Raw genomic sequence first — 20,150 nt, 5'->3', positions numbered from 1 at the left:
ACTCTTGACCTCACAGTCTACCTCGTTGTGACCTTGCACCTTACTGTCTACCTGCACTTTCTCTGTACTGTAACACTCTATTCTGCACTCTATTATTGTTTTACCTTGCACTACTTCGATGCACTGTTGTAATGAATTGATCTGTATGAATGGTATGCAAGATAAGTTTCTCACTGTACTGAGGTACGAATGACAATAATAAACCAATTTACCAATTTTATGTATCATGGTACCATATGGAATGTAATCAGAAGGAATTCCTTCATGGAGTAAGAATAAGTCCACGAAAGGGAAACACATTCAAGTCTCTCTTATGTTTTGAGTACAAGAACAATTGCGAGAGAATAAAAAGTTAAGATATTGTCGGTATCAATTCAATGTGGTGAAGTCAAAATTGCTTATTGCAGTACATAGCAACATAATACAACTGTTGCCAGTTATCTTTTCAACTGGAGAGAGAGCATTGCCCTTCTTTTAGGACCATGTAGCTGTGTAGGGATTTCTGACATTCATTCATCTCCTTCTATGGATGCCAAATCATGTACTTTGTGTGTTAGCATGAGTCATATTCATACACACAGGAAAGTGGTTGCTATGGTCCTTGCCAGTGCTCCAGACAGAACACTATGGCAGCAGCAGCTCATTTTCCTCTCTCTCACTGGCAGACTTCCTACTGAAGATGTAAATATGGTCATGCACCCACAATATTTAAGGAATGTCTTAATATTGACAGACAGAAGAATGGTTCTGCTTCTATTTCTTTTTCAGTGGTAAACTAGCTAAGATAAAAATAGATCCAGGCCACAGTATCTTAGTTTAAGCCCCTTCAGAGCACCTTTGTACTTTCAGTATCCGAAGTGAAAGGAGAAAGAGCAGCTGCAGTTACCATAAGGAGCAACAGTGAGAGCAGCTAGTGGGGGTCTGTAGGGCAAACAACACTTCCCTGGAAATCCCTGGGAATGCTACAAGAGAAAACTGGGTGAGCTGTGACACGTCCATGTAACATCCTGCTGAAAGACCTTTCTCTTTAAGGCCGTGTTTTGCTTCCAGCTGTCAATGTCACCACAACCGTAGAAGTTTTTATATTTGAATCCTTCCAGAGTGCCACCAGAGCCACACTTCATTTAGTCTACAGTGCACAACTGCATTATGTAAGTAAGCAATAGCCTTGCAACTGGTCAGTACTTTACTTTCCGAATGGACATTAACAGCTGGAGCAAGGACACTTTGGGATTTGCAGCAGTGGCCAACTTCCCTTGTGATCATGGCATAACATACTACAGTCAAGTGGTTACAAGAACACCAGAGGCTTCCTAACAGGAAGGGCGTCACTCCATCAACATACAACCTAGCACCAGCAACTTGCACTTAGTATCATGGATTGTGAAAGTTTGGGTCATTTTTTTAACTGGCATCTGGCACACTGGTTTTTCATCCTGAGACACTCAACCATCCCTTTACTATTCCACCTATTCAGGAATGTCAGATGATGACTTCTGCATTTGTTTGGTGGCCAGTCTGCAGTAGTCCCTATATGTACATTAAGGTAGCAAGCAAGCTTCCATGAAAAACAGGTAGGTGGTGGGGTACCCTTGCAAATGCCTAAACAATTATGGTGTCAGAATCAGATTTATTATCACTGACATACAAGGTGAAATTTGTTGTTTTGTGGCAGCAGTACAGTGCTAGGAGAGAGAATGGTGTAATAAAAGATTGCCTGCCATTTTCAGATGTTAGGCAGAGGCCATGAAAATCAGCCCTTTATACCCAGATCAGTTCCATCCTAAATCCCAAAGTTCACCTTATTTCAGGCCCAATGCACATGAGGAAAAGGGAGGAGAAGTAAACAACAGTATTGATGCCAACTGCTCTCACGTGATGGAGTTACCAGCGGGTCAAAGTACTCTGTGAGATAATTAGCTAAAAACCTATTGCCTCTAACACAAAGTGCTTTAAAATATGTGGCTGGAATGCGTACAGGTGTCAGAAGAACAATTTCCCTCAGGAAGGAAAGAGAAAAGCAAACAAAAACATTGCAACACCACATCATTAGCTAGAAGTTTAATCTTAGTAGTGCCAAATTGAATTCCTTTCAATTTCATTAAGTTAAGCAACAGTTTCCCAAATACAAACAGCAGAGGAAAATACTCCAACTTAATTCCATCTCACAATGTTTGTAGCTTTGATTTTTGAGAGACATGTACCTAGAAATTGGAGCTTAATTTTGTTTGGTGTGTCAAATGTGCTGAGCTTTAACACTAAGTCAGGGGACTTGAGGAAAAATTGCAAAATTAGAAAAATCTACCTTTAAACAAAATGGTTAGGGTTGTTTATCTCACGAGTGCTGCATTAAAATGTGACCTGCATGGTTCCTAATGGCAGCTGCCACATGTTTGCTACCACGAAGCATGGGAGGCAAATCACAGCCTCAAAGAATTCTCTCCATGGCAGGGAGTGTATAATTGCATATAAGGGCTGCCATAGAGATGAGGAAACATTGGGGAGAGGAGAACACAGATTTTCAATGTATGTGGCCATGCCCGTCAGTACAGACTGAGTACCACAGTAGCCCCAAGCCACTTGAGTCATAGGCTTATCACTTTACAGAGATCACTGCATGCGTATCTGCCTTTGCACTGCTGCAGTATTGTGATGCACTTTAAAATTCATACATCGTGGGGCACACAGGATATATTCCTCTCCATTGTTTTCTATCTGCTGATGTACTGCTCCTTTATATTTTAATGCATTGTTTTCTATGTGCTGCTCAATTATGTTGACTGATTCTACTTTTTGTATTCTGCCAGAAGCTTGAGGAAATGGAGCTTACCACATTTTGCCAGATTCCACCACAGACTGTGGAGACAAGATTATTTAATAACAATATCTGGTGGGAAAAGGCACTACAGAGGCACTAGGAATGAACCAAAGATTAAATTAGAAGAACTTGATCATAGAGGTGAGCAAATTCCTGGCCTATGGGTAGTTTAGTAATGTCATGGCCTCTCAGTTACCACCACCAACAATTTCAACCCCAAACTCAACTCCCCTCATTCCTCTGCATCTATTACTCCAAAAATAATCCAATGTTTTAAGTTAGACTTCCAATTTAAGCATTCATATATTTGCCAGCTTTTCAGGAACTGAAGAAATTAGGTCAATTCAGAACAAATTGGAAATATCTTCTCCAGCTTAAGCAGTTCCTAATCAGTAAAAGAACAATCAACCTTCACCAGCTCACGTAGGTTTGTTTTTTTTATTTCCATGAGAAGACACAGCAGTATCAATCTTCAGTGCCAGGTCATTCTCAGAGCAGGAAGTTCACATAGCATAGAAAATAATATTGGCATTGATGGGATGTACCCAGCTTTCACTGTGAAATTCTGATACTTCATATCCTCAATTAATCTGTTGCAGAAGTTTTCCCAAAACCTCCGCTACAGGACTACAGCTTAACTAAAGTGACCCACACACAAAGTTTATTTGCATTAGCAAAAAAAACGTCAGCAACCTTGGACTGAAATCGATGGAAAGATTACCCACAGCATCCTTTTTTCTCCCAGTTCCCCCATTGATCCTGCACTGGGGCATGCTTTTACTCGGGAGAACTGAGAGAAATCTTGTAAGGGACAACGTCTAAGACATGGTAATATTTTGACTTCACAATATTCAAGAGGTCTCCTAGCATGATCAACCCCAAGGGGTTATCCAAAATGGCTTGCTCCATCTCAGACGGGCAACTACTTCTTGTCCAAGGCTCACTAGAAAAATTGCTTCTTTTATTTCTCCTTCCTCTTTCCAAAACACCCATGGTGACATCAGAGTAGATTGGGAAAAGGAAAAAAAAATCCTGCAGGGTATACAATATCAACATAATGATGGAAAATGGACAAGTAATAGCCAGCTATTACTTGGGACAAAATATTTGTCGGAATATAGAAATTCTAACCCTCCGGAAATATCTACAAACATAATCTATAAACAAGCTAAATCCATAACAGAGGTATTTGGTAGATGTTTTTTGCTACATTTTTTACATTATTGATTGATGCTTCAAGAATAAATACAGCTGAGTGAAACCAGTTCTCATCACCTTCTTAGTTTATCATTCTACAGAAATCAGTTGCCAATTGGAACATCACAATGTTGAATGATCCCAGAGTCTTTGCCTCCTTCATTCCTGGTACCAAATAACTATCAGGTGTTTCCCAAAACTTTTAGGTCACTGTAACATACTTGTTTTACACATGCAAAACTAAAAAAAAAATTGAAATGATGTCTCACTAGCAAAAGAGCTGGTGGACCTTTTAGCTAAGCTAGAAACACCAATGATAATGGGGCACTGGCTTCTGTCATTGTGTCAAGTAAAGAAACAATTGTAGTTCCATCTGTTGTAAAGCACAAGCAAATGTTACATGTTCCAACACCCGCAAATCCTGCAAGCTTTATACTTGGTATGTAAAGCTGATGTGAGCGGGCCATCATTAAAGAATTAGTCAAGATTAAAGAACTTTGGCCACACATATACAAAACAGACCAGCAATTAGGAAGAATATAAAAAGGAATAAAAGCAAGGGAAATAAACAAACTGATTTCAGCCCAGAAGGAATTGCTACTTCAGCTCATGCCAGCATTTTTGAAGTGCATATGATTGCTCATAAGGTAACGTAACAAACCTCAAAATGAGTTCATCTTTTGCAGTCTTTCCTAGTTCAAAAGAATGTGTGCCTGATGATTTCAGTGGTGTATGGTGCATACAATATGAACAACATCCATATTTCTCCAAGCATTTCCACTGAATATTTAATTCAATCCATTCTCATTCTCTTTTGCAGAAAAAAAATCTGCTAACCAACTTCCTTCACCTGTCCCAGTGAATTCCACAGCCCTCTCCTCAATCACTGCCATGTCTCTCCATTGGTAAAAGAGACTTTCTTGCAGGAAATTAAGACAATTAATCTCCTACAGGAAGGAATAATTGTGTGTCTTGAACCAATGAACTCGTTTCTCATATACTGAAATAACCATCTCTGTTGGATGCAGTGCAATAGTGGCATCTTATACAGGCAATTGTCACCATGCCTCACATGGACATCTAACCTAATATTATAAACAATAATATTATAATTATCACTTAAAGTAACAAAAACATTTCAAATGGAATTTTGGAAGTTATTTCTGCTCATTCAGTAATTGCATGCAAAGACTGTTCACTGATTACATTTCCTTGGGGTTCAACTTTCTTGCTCCTGAAAGAATCCTCTATGAAAATGTTATAATTTTGCAGTTAGCATTGATATTAGTCTGTAATTTACCTTGATGTTTTCATTGTTAATTCCAGAATGAGAAATGGGCTGAAAGCGGCTATCCTCTGAGCTGATCACCGAAGTCAATTCCTGCACGATGGTAAAAACTTCTTCCTCAGTCTTTGAAACTTTTCGGCATCGCAAGTCCACCTGTCAAAGAAATCCATTCTAATTCCCTCCTGAGCAAGATGCCACATACTGTACTGAAATATACCATTGGACACGTTGAGGATACTGGTTAAATATGATCCTCGAGTCAATTATCTCACGTCAGTGTTGTCATCTCTTCCATTTCTTTTGTTCAACCACATCAACCAGTCATATATATGCTAAGTGATACTAGCTTTGCTGTTTGTACAGGTGCTTATTATTACATATGTAATTTTAATGGACTCAAAACTGAGGAATAGCAGAGGAATTGCTACAGTAAAACTCATATAATTCGGCACCCTCAGGACTTTGATGGTACCAGAAATGGAAGATTTTCCAGACTATTGGATATTGCTCCCATTAATGCACTAACATATATTTAATTTACTTTTTAAAAAAAATTTATGCTACATCACGATAAGTTTTCCGGTGAACCAGGTGGGTTGAAACTGAGCATAAAAAAATGCTGGAGAACTCAGCGGGTCAGTTGTACCTATCGAGGAAGCTGGACAGTCGACATTTCGGGTTGAGACCCTTCATCTGGACTGAGAGGTAGAGAAGGAGATAGCCAGTATAAAGAGGTTAGAGTGAGGGGATGGAGCCAGATCTGGCAAGTGATAGTGGATCCAGATGAAGAGGGGTGATAGGCAGATGGAGGAGGGAAGAGTGGAAATAGCAACAGAGACAGGTGGATGGTAGGTGGAGGCAACAAAGGGCTGCAGATGATGGAATCTGATGGGAGGGGAAGGGGGAGCATGGAACCAATCAAAGGAGGTGGGCTAGGCAGATGGAAACAGTGGGGGAGGTGACCCAGTGGGAGGAGCATGTGGCTGATGGACAAATGGAGTGGGGGAGGAGGGGAAAGAAGGGGTTTAAAGGGCCCCAGCATGTTTCTAAAGGAAGCACAGGAATAGGGCAACAGCATGTTTATAAGGGCCGTGGGCATGGAGCCCATGTTGAAAGGAAGTATGGAACAGGTTCCCTGTGAGCCAGATAGGGAACCATTTGGTTTTCCGAATAATGGAATAGCAGATTATCAGAGTTTTACTGTATAAACAATTTTTCTTACAAATCTCAGATTAGAAGCATCATGGGCCAGAAACACTTTAAATTTACCTCTCACTGCCCCAAAATATGCCTCATCTCAAAGCCCGAATCATCCATGTTATCATTTTCCACGTTAAATACCACCAGCTGAGTGGTATCATTGAGTTAATTGTGGGTGATCATGTGATCTGTGCCTGAAAAGGAGCTTTTCTTATCACATTCAAAAGAGCAATAAATAAAAAAAAATTAAATCACCTTATTAGCTTTGGCACTGTAATTCCTGTTTGGCAGTAGAATATTACCATCATGTGCTAAAGCTAAGAAGATGAGAAGACAAAAAAAAAATCCTTGGAGTACTTACTTTCCAGTTGTGGGTGCATCTGAGAGAACACCATCACATTTTGAAGAGTGAAATGATGAAAATATAAAGCACACTTTCCAGAACAATGATGGTTTATAAGAAATACATGGCACTATTTTAAATCAGAGACAAACGTACTCACCATTTTGTATGTTTTTGCCTGCATGACTGTGGTGCATTGGGCAGAGCAAGCTCACAGAACGATCAGTTGTCTCAGAGGGGTTTAAATGAGTAACATTTATACTACTAATAAGTTACTACTGACGGCTTCATTCAACACAAATTTCAACACACTCCAAGTTAAAGGCCTGTGTCAAAAGTCACAGCTTGTTTATGCATTAACACCAAATTAGATATTGCAAGTCCAATCAGCAACACTTGGATTGACAATAAATTTCGCAAACAAACCTTTCATTGCTTTATAAAAATAAAGCCAACATCATAAACATGGATAATGTATTTGAAAGTATTCTTCTTACACGGCAAAGAGCCTCAAAATGGACTTCTAAATTCTAAAGCCATCAGGCAGGAAGTGAAAGAGAAATCTAAGGTTTGAGGCAATTTTTGTTTCAATGCATTGCAGAAGAGAATTTTCCTTTAACAAGATATACAAACTTATTTGCACATATTCAGCAGTGTAAAAATAGATATAAAATGCACCCCTCATCACTACTTCAAGCACTTTATTCCACACCAGGTGGCAGTCTCCACAGTTTAAGTGAATGCTATTCTGCACTGTATATTCAGCTAATGAGGAGTAAAATAGCTTCAGAGGTAGCTCCATCAGCAAGACAACCAATCAATCACAGCTTATTATCAACTTTTCTGGAGGCAAACAGTTAACATTAGCCATGGCTAATATTGGAACCTACATCCCTTCACAGTGTGCTATACTTGCACCAAGGTATTTCTATGTATATTTATACATCTAACTTTGTTTTACTGAGTGCTTCACAAAGGTGGCTATTCAGGTAGGCTTTGACGAAAATTTTTAAAGACATGCAGCACACCAGAGAAGTTTAAAGGAGAGAATTGTGGAGGGTAGGGCCAATAGCTAAAGCTCTCCCTACAGAGAACATTATTCAGGATTATCCTACCCTCCACGATATTTCAATAATCCTGAAAAGCAGCTGAAAGATAATTTATTTTGTTAGCCACATTTAAGAAATTAGGAGAAATTATGTTATTTATGGAATGTGTTCCCTTACCATCAGCTCCATTCCTAAAAGGGGATTTGGAGAATGCCATCATTTGCCTAAACTCTGTTCTGTAAGCGAACTTCCTATCTTCACCTTTACTCCATATTTATTCATTAAGCCCTTGACTGCATCGCATCCACTTCCCGCAGGTCTGCTTGCACATGGTTAATCTCTGACTCTTCCCTTCCTTTCCTGGATATTCTGAGGGCGGAACGGTAGCGTAGCGGGAAGCGCGATGCTATTACAGCGCCAGCGATCGGGGTTCAATTCCCGTCGCTGTAAGGAGTTTGTACATTCTCCCGTGTCTGCGTGGGTTTCCGCCAGGTGCTCTGGTTTCCTCCCACATTCTAAAGACGTACGGGTAGGTTAATTTGGGGTTTAAAATGGGCAGCGCGGACTCGTTGGGCCGGAAGGGCCTGTTACCACGCTGTAAATAAAATTTAATTTAATTTTAAAAATTTCTGTCCCCATCTCAGGAGATCGGCTAACCCCCATTAGAAGTCAACCACCTCCCAGAACTATCTCAACTACTCTTTGTCCCACTCTCCCTCCTGCAAAGAATGTTCCATTCTCCCAGTTCCTCCATCTCTGTCATATTTGATCCAATGATGAGACTTTCAGTATAGGTGCCTCCGAAATATGCTTCTTCTTCCTGATTTGTGGCTTCCCCTCTCCCATTGTTAACAAAGCCCTTGACCACATTTCATCTATTTCCAATGCCTCTGCTTTCACCCTCTCTCTTCTGGAACAGAACAAGATAGAGTACCCCTGGACCTCACCAACCTCTGCATTCAATGAATTATTCTCTACAATGTCCACTACCTTCAAAGAGATTCCACCACCAGACAGCTTGTCCCCTCTCCTCTCTTTTAGCATTTTGCAGGGACAGTTCCTTTCATGACTCCTTGGTCCACTCTCCCATTCCCACCAACCACCCCCCTTCTTATGGCACTTTTCCTTATAACCGTAGCCGATGTAACTCTTGTCCTTTCACCTCTTCCCCTTCAACCATCCAGGGACCCAAATAGTCTTTCCAGGCTAAGCAATGATTCACTCCTTTCAGTCTAGTGTATTGTATTAGTGTTCACAATATAGTCTCATTTACAGTGGAGAAACCAAATGCAGATTGGGTGATCACTTTGCAGAGCACCTGCATTCAGTCCACAGGGGTGACCCCGAGCTTCCCGTTGCCTGCCACTTCAATTCCTCATCCCACTCCCACTCTGACCTATCACACAGTGGCCTCGAGTACGGTCATGGTGAGGCCCAACACAAGCTTGAGGAACAGCACCTGATTTTCCATCTGGGCACATTGCAGTGTTCTAGACTCAGTATTGAATTCTACAACTCAGGTAATTTGATGCCTCAGCCTGTATCAGTCATACATCTGTAATATTAGCTCAGCTTATTCCCCCTCCCCCCCCAACCTTTTTGTTCTGTCTGGGAGAGAAGGATATGCCCAGCCTGACCTGCTGGGCTTGTCCTCCTACTCTGTATTTTGCAACTCCCACGTTCTTTTGTCTATATTCTCACCCACTAAATGCTCCCATTCATTCATTGACCAGATCACCTTGTTTGCAGCTTATCCCCATGGTCACCCCGGTTTTACCCGATCAAAAACATCCTCCTCCCCCACACTTCCTGCAGATTCACTAGCTCCTTTGGCCTCCTTTTCAGTTCTGATGAAGGGTCTTCAACCTGAAATGTTGACTTTGTTTCTCTTCCCACATTTGTGGCCTGACATGCTGAGTATTTCTTGCATTTTCTGGTTTTGTTTTAGATATTCATTAATGCCCTTAGTTAATAAAAAAAAATCTATCACAGGTGTAAGCTTAAGAATTGAAACATCATAAACTGTGATTCACACAAGGACATACTGAATCTTCACTCCCGAATATCACAGCGCAAACATTTGCTCTACCAGTGGAAATTGTTTCTTTCCATCCACTATCTCAGCTCCTCTTAATCCTCTTGAAAATCTTAAGCAAATCACAACAACTTTCCAAATTTCAAGGAATACTTTTGCATTATATGTAATCTCTCTTAACAATTTAACTCATTGAGTTTGGCATTTTCCTGGTAAATCTACAGTCTTCCCTCCAAATCCAAAACATCTTTCTGATGCTCACGATGCTTAGGTGATGCTTAGGTGCTCACAATGGTACAAATGAGTGTAACCAGAATTTTGTACAGATGCAGTCTAACTTCAGTATTTTATAATAGGGGTACAGTAAAAAGTTAAATTGCAGAAGCCTGCATTGATAATTTTGAGATGCCAATGCAAATCCTACTATAGCGGCTGTGAAATTTAAATTGGATTAAATAAATACATTATGGAATAAAAGTCTAATATGGTGACCACGAAACAATTGTCATAAAAAAATCCAACCGATTCACTAATATTCTGCAGGGGAGGAAATTTGATATCCTTATCTGGTCTAGTTTTTACGTGACTATGAAACATGTCAAGCCTCTCAATTCAAGGACAATTTGGGATGGATGCAAAATGCTGGCCTAATAAAGTGACACCATAATTGTGTAAGAAGAAAAACTCCAAATATTAAAAGGCCAGATGTCATTTTGTTTGTTTTGGTTATTTTCTGTACCTATCCTTAACATTGTACAAGGACAACAGCCACTCCAGCCACTGGGCCTCTTTGGACTTCCATTTCCAGTTCATTACCATTTAGGAAGTACTCTTGTCTGGTACAAAATGGATGACTTCAGATTTGTCTACATCAAATTCCATTTGCTATAAATTTTGCTCAATTGTTTAATTTATTTATACCCCTTTGAAATTTATACTTCCATTAAAACTGCTAATAATGCAACCTACCTTTGTGTTATCTTTCTCACTTCCTACCTTTCTCAGCAAATCTGGCTAACTATCCCAAAATCCAAGTTATTATTGCATACACTAAATAACTGAGTTTTCCTACAGAGATTTTTGTAACATGTCACTATTCAAATTCATCAATTAAAGAACCTTTACTTCCTGCTGTCTCTCACTCAACCAATAACTTGCCTAACATAAGTATTAACTCAAAACAGAACTGTTTCTCTCCCCACAGGTGCTACCTGACTTGCATTATTATTTCAGATTTCCAGAATCTTCAGATTTTTGCTTTTTAACAACTTTTGTCAACAGTGTCTTATAGAGAACTATATCAAGTGCTATCTGGAAGCTCCTACAAGTAACTTGCATAGATATCAGATCATTATTTTAGTCACCTATTCAAAAACTTAAGGTTAGTCAGGCACGACTTACTCATCTACAAGTGCACAGCTGCAACTTACCAAAGCGTCACCCAAACCTGTGACTGAAAGGGCAAGAGTAACAGGCAGCATGTGAATGCCATGATCTGCAAGCTTCTTTCCAAGTCACATACCATCCTACCTTGGAAAATTATGGGCATTCTTTCATTCCACCATGACCACATCCTGGAACTCCTTACTCAAGGGCACTGGGGGGGGGGTGGGGGGGGGGTCCCTTCATCACAAGGACTGCAGCAATTCAAGAGTAATTAGGGATCAGCAATATATACTGCCCAGTAAAACCACGTCTTGTAAAATTGCAAAGACAAACATTCTTGATTGCTTTCTCTGTTCAGTTGAAAGTTTTCAAGCATTAATTTATAAGACTCTAGTAATTTGTCATCAACGGATTGAACAGCAAAAAACTGCAATATGCTGGAAATTTGAAATAAGTCACGTTCTAATTAAGGATCATTGACCTGAAACGTTAACTCTGTTCCAAACGTTGTCTATATTGACAACAGATGCTCTGCTAACTGGTTGCTCAGTTTCTTTTTCTCACCCACTTTAAATAGTGGGGTGACAGGTGGGATTTTCCAATCTGAAGGAAAGGTCCATGATTCACAAGACCTTTGGACAAACTGCCATAGCTTTTCTCACCTACTTTGCTAAAGCCCTAGATTGGAAACTATCTAGACCTGGGAATTTGTCACTCTTCACCGCCATCATCATCTTTGTTATTGTTGTAAACCACTTTCTATGCCAGAAAAGATGCTTAAGTAGAGTTCCACTGGAGTCTGCTCTCCTTTGATATTATCAAAATAAAAGAGTTACTCATGCATGTCCAGACCTTCTGTGTTGACTGACACCATAAATCAGTGCCCATTTCTTGCCCAACCTTGTGGAAGAACCTTCTCCAGACAGGTTTTTGTGTATTTTCCCACTTCAAAAACATTTTCTCTATCCTCGGCCACTTCTTATTTCTCATGCACAAGCTTCTCCTTGGCATCGTCAGATAAAAGCACATCATGATCTATGCCCAATCACCCATTTCTACCTCCCTCCCACCTATCAACCTCATCTGTTCAATCACACTGCCTGTCCAACATCCAGTCTGGTTGAGCTGAAACTTCACCATTCAACGTGAAAGATTTGTTTTCAGGTCCCATCACTTATCAGCCACTGATTGCATTCCACTCTTGCCTCTAGCTAAACCAGGCAGTTTGAAACCCGATGCCTTGAATGCTGAACTAAACTTCTGACTCCTTAATCTCTTCACTAACAAGACCACCTACTACCACCTCCAGTAGATTGTAGCTCTGTCCTTGTATCAACCCGCCACAAAGCTCTCCTGGCCAGCATCTCGTCTTAAATCTTTCATAAACAAACTCATCCATAATGTCTACTTCCCATATCCTAACTTATACCAGAGCTTGTTCAAGAATTGCCAGGGCTAGCTGACCTTTATTACTCTCAGTCCATCAGCTTCTCAATTTAATAATGATCATGCTTTTGTTCAATCCCTCCATGGCCTCATCTGTCCCTCTCCCCCTCCTACTGCCCTCCGTGAATACCATGTTTCTCTAACTTTAGACTTTTCTGCATCCACACCTCCTTTCACCCATTATTGGGAAGCTGAACCATCAACTTTTCATGGTCTGTAATTCCCTCTGCAAAGTCTCTCTTCCTTCAAGATGCTTCTTAAAACCTCTTTCTTTAAGGTTCTGTTCACTTGTCCCAATCTCATTCCCTTGGCTTGGTGTCAATTTTGTCTGATGCAGATGTCACACTCCAGTTTAACTTATTGGGGTGTTTTATCATGTTAACAGTGCTTTGAAAAGGCCAGTTGCTGTAATGTTAGATAAATGCCCCTTGGTTATGGGAGCTTTACATTTACAGCAATATATATTGTGTGAAACATAAATTGGGGGGGGGGGGGGTTGCTAGTACCCACCAAAAAGTAATTGTCAGAACTGATCCAATGGATGGAAGTTCAACAAGTGTAGGGATACAAATGTAAGTTGTATATTAGTAACAATGAAACTGCAAAAATATAATTCTGGCTGTTAAAAATAATTCACCTTTAACATGAATATTTTGTGCTGTTTCTGGTGTTGACTTCACTGTATTCCATCTCACACAAATCTCCACCAACCTGATTCTGGAGGTAAAAGTCCAAATCCTCTTCTGTAAGTTCAACCATTTCTGTCAGATCTCTTCCCTCCTTCCGCTTCTCCTCCTATTCAATATATTCCGCTTTTATTCCTGTGGTTAATTTCCCATGGTCCCATGTAACTGTGCACTCATTGACTTCCTTTTAAAATAAAACTCAAGCTATTATAAATTTCCTTGGCTTATTTTGTTTTTTTTTCTCTATTATTTCAGCTTTTCTGCAAAAATTATGCTGTTTTATACAACTGGTTCATTCAATTCCTTTCCCATTCATGTCCTTGTTTTTCTACAGATCCTCCACACTACAACATCAAAATGAAACCAGATCCTCTTTGATCTCAGTCCTTGACCTCAGCTTCTATGTAGGGTTCCTCACTCTTCTCTTGGCCTTTCTGCCTCAGTCCATTTCCCCCACACAGTTACTGCTCCATTGTCACCTCTCCATTCCCCCTTTCCCTACAGTTTATTGACCTTTTGCTTTCTACTATTTCTAAGCTCAGATGTTCTCTTCTGTAGCTAACTCTGATATGCTCCATTTCCCCATTATCATAATGCGCCTCTCGCGGTTTCTCCCTTTTAATACCCTATCATTGTGACCCCTTGCCCTTCCCTCCCTCTAAGTTTATTTTAAAAGAGACTTCTCTCTCAGAGTTTTCTGCTTAGTTTCCCGTTCGTTCGACAAATCAGCCAAAGTGCAGGTTTACCGTAAATGGTGCAGATGTTGGGAACTACTCTGCAGCTGCTCGGATGTCCACAACCACCTAAACTCCAGCCCACCGAGCGCTTTGACTTTCAGCACTCTGGCCATTGAGTTCCGCGCGGTCCTAGCGCCCGAGGATCACCGCAGCAAGGTTTGCAGAGCAGGAAGCACTTTATCCGGAAACCACGCGGCACATTTGGATCATTACTGGACGGGGACATAAAATGGGTATGGCCAATTAACGAATTAACCCGATGAACCATCATTCCTACAAATTCCCACGTTCTAAGAATGTCCTTTAAATTCAAAGCAGTGAGGGAAGTGCGCAGCCTAAATTCCAGCAGCTGTATTTAAATAAACATCACAGTCCCGGTGAAGGGTCTCGACCCGAAACGTCGACTGTTTATTTCTCTCCATAGATGCTGCCTGACCTGCTGAGTTCCTCCAGCACTTTGTCTGTTGCTCCGGATTCGAGCATCTGCAGAATCTCTTGTCTCCGTTTAAACACATGGGTTTAGAAGGCTGTAATGAAAAAGGGAATTTGCAGTTTAAGGAGGAATGTATTGAATGTTTTTTTATTAGTAATGCTGCAAGAATATTAATGTAGTATACTTTTACAATTTGTTCTCTTAAACTGTTACTTGCATTTCAACTTTTGATTGTGATTTTACTGTTGGGAAGGGCAAATAACCATCACATTAAATACATGTGTGTGTTTTTTCAGTCACCATTCCTCATCATTTGAAACTGTTACAAAAAGAAATTTCTGCATTGCCTGTTCTAATCGGTTGAAACCGCCCTGCTGGTATTTTGATAAAAGTACAACTTTATCTCCAATGCCAGGTTCCCAGTGTCTGGAACCTCCCTTCCCACCATTACATACCATCCGGCCAATCCACAAGATTTAGTTCACTCAAATGCAGTTCTCCAAACACTTGAGATGTTTGTAAAAGCTTTGTTTTCACTTTATTTTCTAAGCTTTGATCAAGAGTTTCAAAAGTGAAGCAAAATTATTTTATATATGTTATTTAAAGAAAATTATTCAGAATATCACTTTGATTTTCTTGGCCTTGAAATGATCTTATATTCATCTCTTTGCCTTATCTATCCATTATAAAATGTCAATTTCTATTCTGTGTTTATTCAACACACATTTCTTCCTCAACAACCTACTAAAATACTTGTCACTGTATGATCATTTTAAATGAACAATTGCAAAAAAGAAGAAAAATTCTTACTTGGAATTTGCTAAATGATTGCTTGTTATTAATGCAACATCCAACAACTTGACAGAAAACATTTGAAAGGTAAATCTCTCATTAATCAATATGCTGAACAGAAAATATCCAAACAGAATTCTCCAGCATTATTAAAGTGTAATAGAAATGTACAATGTTCTTGATCAAAAAATAGGAAACTATGCAACTGAACTGAACCACTTACTTAACCCCTGCTCATGACTGATAAGCCATTTTCACCACTTAAGCATTAGCTGATATCCCTTTGTCCTGTGATTTGCAGATATTTTGTAAAATGTTTCATTAAAGACTTAAATTATTTCAGTGAGTGTGAATTAGTTCCTTAAATATACACTTCAATGACGCTAAAAATGAATTACATTGGGTTTGTAATGTTCCTTATTTAGAATTGTATTTCCTAGTTCCACTTCAACAATTTTGTAATTAATCCTAGTTCTGAAGTTTAACTTGGATCACATACGCTTCATGATCATGGAATTCTCTTTGTGTCCTCCCACAATTAGCTTAAAAGGTCTTTCACTCTTCAAAGCCCAAACAGCTTAAACCTTATCCTATTTAGCTTACCATTTTAGTGATCTTTTTCTGATACTTTTAAAGATAAAGCCAAGTCTGAGTATTGTACTCTGTACTAAGCACCACCTGGTATTATAAATGATATGAAGCACCTCAATATTCTATTTGCCTTGAAACTGACATAACAGAAGGTAATTTGAGTCCTTACTTGACTTGTGCATATTTCTTCTGCAACAACTTGTTAAAAATAGTTCCCATTTTATTGGTTATTTTAAACATTCTGTGTACATTGTGCTGTGTTTCTCATTTTCCACTCATTATAATTCAGTAACGTCAAGGTATTAGAGAAGCTGGAGTTGCCTTCCTTATAGCAAAGAACGTTAAAGAGCAATTTAATATTCAAGAATTTGAGGGATTGTGATTAGTGTTGATAGTGAGAAATAATTTTCCCAGATCTAAGGCCAAGTATTCTGGTGGGCTGGCTCCTTACCCACTTAAACCACACTTACTAGCATGAACTTGCTCCAGAAAGCTGACTATGGGCTGATTAGTTAGATCCCACACTGCACAGGGCCTTCTGGTCATTAATGGAAATATGTAGCCACAGATTTGGTTTGACAACCACGTCTGACATTCACAAGCATTCAAAAGTGACTAATAAATTTAAATATAATATAAAGATGGTTAATTCTTAAAAATATCAAACATTTTGAACAAATTTAAAAACTAAAGGAAACAGTAAAAATAATTAAATCCATATTAAATTAACTCAAATCATGTAGATTGTTTCATACTTATCCACTGCAATCTTTCTTCTCCATTCAATCGTTTGCCAATTAAATAGATTAGCAGCCTCTATACCTTATAATTATTTAATCACAGGACATCTTTATGACAGGCACGGTAAGCATTTATTATAACCTGCAACAGCCTCTGAGAAGATGGTGGTTAACTAGCCTCATGAACTGCTGCAATCTATGCAACAAAGGTATTTCCATAGTGCTGCTTGAATAATTGCAATGATTTTGCTCAGTGTTTTAAGAAAATTAGAGCCCCTCACCAATTTTGCATCCTAGATGTGACTGTATACACGGTGGGTCCGGATGGTTTTCTACCCCTTCAACCACCATCCCATTCAGTCTATTACTATTCCATAATCAGAGATTCTATTTACAACCTCTGCTGAGGTCATTAATAGATATTGGGAATAGCTCATGTCTCAGAACTGATCCCTAAGGAACTGCATTGGTCACAGCTGTCCAATTAGAATTGTTGCCAGCAGTAATCACCTAACTATTCCTTCTACTGAGGCATTTATTAACCCAATTTACATTTTTGCATGGTAGCTGGCTATAACACATGAAATGAAGAATAGATCCTGGGGATTGAATGAATCATTTAATTTGGTCAGATAGTAAAAGCTTTTCAAGAATTCTAGCATTTCTCTTCCTCTAGGTATTTTTGAATCCAAATACTACATATGTAATGACTGAAATTCGTGTAACCTGGATTTAATTTTAGATCCAAGCAGATGAATCAAGTGGTGGTAGTAACAAGTAAGATTTGATGACTACAAGGAACTACTATACAATATGTATTGAATTGTGAATTTAAATCCAAAGTGCATCCTATTTGATTCCTCAAGAGCTGTTATAATGTTTACACACTGAGGCACTTCAACCTTCCAGCGGGACAAAGATCAGGTGGAAAGTTGGATGGAGCATTGGCAGATGAAATTTAATCCTGGCAAGTCCAAGGTGATGCATTTTGGGAAGTCAAAAAGGGGAAGGACATGTGCAGTAAATGGTAGGGCATTAAGCCAACAGAGGTACCCTGGGGTTGAAGTCCATAGTTCCCTGAAAGTGAGCACGGGCAGATAGGATGGTGAAGGAGGACAGGGCATAGAACATAAAAGTTGAGACATTATGTTGCAACTTTACAAAACATCGGTTAGACCTCACTCAGAGTACTGTGTGCAGTTCTGGTTGCCACACAAAAGGAAGGAATGTGGTTACACTGGGGAGAGTGCAGAGGAGATTCACCAGGATGTTGCCTGGACTGGAGGACTAGCGGTTAGCGCAACGCTATTACAGTGCCAGCGATCCAGGTTCAATTCCAGCCACTGTCTGTAAGGAGTTTGTACGTTCTCCCCGTGTCTGTGTGGGTTTCCTTTGGGTGCTCTGGTTTCCTCCCACATTCCAAAGACGTACGGGTTAGGAGCTGTGGGCATGCTATGTTGGTGCCGGAAGCATGGTGACACTTGCGGGCTGCCCCCAGAACACTCTATGCAAGATATGCATGTCACTGTGTGTTTTGATGTACATGTGACTAATAAAGATATCTTTAGTTATGGGGAGAGTGGATAGGCTGCGCTTGTTTTCCCTGGAGTGAAGGAGACCAGGTGATGACCTGACAGAGGTATATAAAATTATAAGAGGCATAGACAGGATTGATGGTCAGAATCTTTCCCATGGTAGGGGTATCAAAAACAAGAGGGCATAGGTTAAGGTGAGAAGAAAGAGTTTTTAAAAGGGGATTTGAGGGGAAAGTTTATACACACAGACAGTGGTTGATATCTGGAACTTGCTGCTAAAAGGAGGTGGTGGAGTCAGATACAATTACTACGTTTAAGAGACATTTAGATAGGCATTTAAATAGACATGACAGAGAAAGGTACAGACCTAGTGCAGGGAAATGGGATTAGTGTAGATGGGCAAAAAGGTCGTCATGGACACGGTGGGCTGAAGGGCCCATTTCTGCGCTGTACAACTCTATGTCTAGCTCAAGAGGAATAAAGGGATATTGATTTTAAACACGTCTCAGGACAGCTATAGACTCCCTACGAGTGAGATACAGGAGGGACCACTGGGGAAGACATCACCATATTGTAGGTGCACTTCCAGTGTCCAGATGAGTCTAGAGCGGACCTTCAGCCTGTACCACCACAGGTGTCTGAAACCACAGCAAGTGCTGCAACATGACACAGTCGTGAGGGTTCAAGGTGGAGTGCAACCAAGGTATTCATCTGATAAAGAGGAAACTAAAGAGGGGAACATCAAAGTGGAGAATTCAGGCAGTTACTGCCAGGATTTCCTCAAAATCAATGGTTCATTTTAGTTATTTGGATTAGGAATGAAAAGTGAATGAAAGCCACCACCGTCAACTTCTCACACACCACCACTGCCCACAACCCCCAATTACCCTCAACACCACTCTGCACTAGACAACTCTAATTACACATACTATAGGTTAACCCAATCAGTTCTGCTATTAATGGACATTCTGATTTTAAAAAAAAGGTGGGTTTGCACACTGTACACAGTTCTGAGCAATGTGTGGAACTAGAGCTAATTACTGAAATTTCAGGTGCATTTCTTAAACATTACGTATGTCAAACACCACATGCAATCTCTTGGTTAAATCCAGCTGTTTTAACTTACATTTCTTAATGTTTCAACATTGTCCTTCCTGTGTGGCTTTAGCTGAGTTCCCTGCCTTGATGATGTGAAGCTTTTGGTCCTCTTTTTGAAACCTCTTAAGGGTTTGTCAACATGCTCCTGTGTTGTTCCACACACAGGAATTGGGAGAAGAGATAACATGATGTGCACTCTCTGTGGGATGGGGAACAAATGAGAAATGGAAGTACATTGAGTGCAGTTACCACTTTATGTCATCTTTCGATATCACCAAAAAGCTTGGAATGTATTGAACTGCACACCCCCCGCGCACACCCCCCCCCCCCCCAACCTCCACCCTATGGAAACCCTTCACAATAAATTGTCCACACACGTCCTTGCCACCTGTACCTGTATTTGTTCAGTTGGCAGTTATGAATTACCAGATGTAGGCATAACCGTCTCCTGAACTGGACCCACGTAAATACACACATCCTGTTAGAGTTCACACCCACCTCCCCAATCCCAGACTGACTGAGGTTGTCTGAGGAATCATTCATGCTGTATTCATGAACACCATAGAAGACAAAACAAAGAGGTACAGTCAGCCATTGCAGAGTAAGAATCTTGTCAATCATGGTAACTGGCCTTCTCATGGTTCAGTTATTCTTAATGTCAACAGAAGTGCAGTCAGATATTTTAGTTCTGTCACCTCCCCACTTCTTCATGAGGGTGCAGATGTGCAACTTACTGGGATTCTCCTGCATGGGTTACTGTTAGTATAGTGATTACA

General features: G+C 40.0%; 1 protein-coding gene across 5 annotated transcripts in view; it reads right to left on the bottom strand.

Moving 5' to 3' along the window:
• Positions 1 to 14,360, bottom strand: part of mab21l3 (mab-21-like 3) — a 39,842-nt gene extending 25,482 nt beyond the window's left edge. For 2 of the 5 annotated variants that reach the window (XM_052015034.1, XM_052015039.1), the window contains exons 1-3: positions 14,195 to 14,360; positions 13,474 to 13,632; positions 5,316 to 5,456 (exon numbers count right to left, since the gene is read on the bottom strand). In XM_052015034.1, coding sequence (XP_051870994.1) covers positions 5,316 to 5,456; positions 13,474 to 13,521 — 189 coding nt within the window. In that variant the 5' untranslated portion in view covers positions 13,522 to 13,632; positions 14,195 to 14,360. Of the gene's footprint in view, positions 1 to 5,315; positions 5,457 to 7,006; positions 7,056 to 13,473; positions 13,633 to 14,194 lie in introns of those variants that run through there. The other 3 variants (XM_052015035.1, XM_052015038.1, XM_052015036.1) reach the window with 3 other exon arrangements.
• Positions 14,361 to 20,150: the final 5,790 nt, after the last annotated feature.

The sequence above is a fragment of the Pristis pectinata genome, chromosome 4 (assembly GCF_009764475.1).
Source record: "Pristis pectinata isolate sPriPec2 chromosome 4, sPriPec2.1.pri, whole genome shotgun sequence".
Lineage (NCBI taxonomy): Eukaryota > Metazoa > Chordata > Chondrichthyes > Rhinopristiformes > Pristidae > Pristis > Pristis pectinata.
The sequence above is the reverse complement of the archived record's forward strand: the minus strand, read 5'-3'. Positions and strand labels throughout refer to the sequence as shown.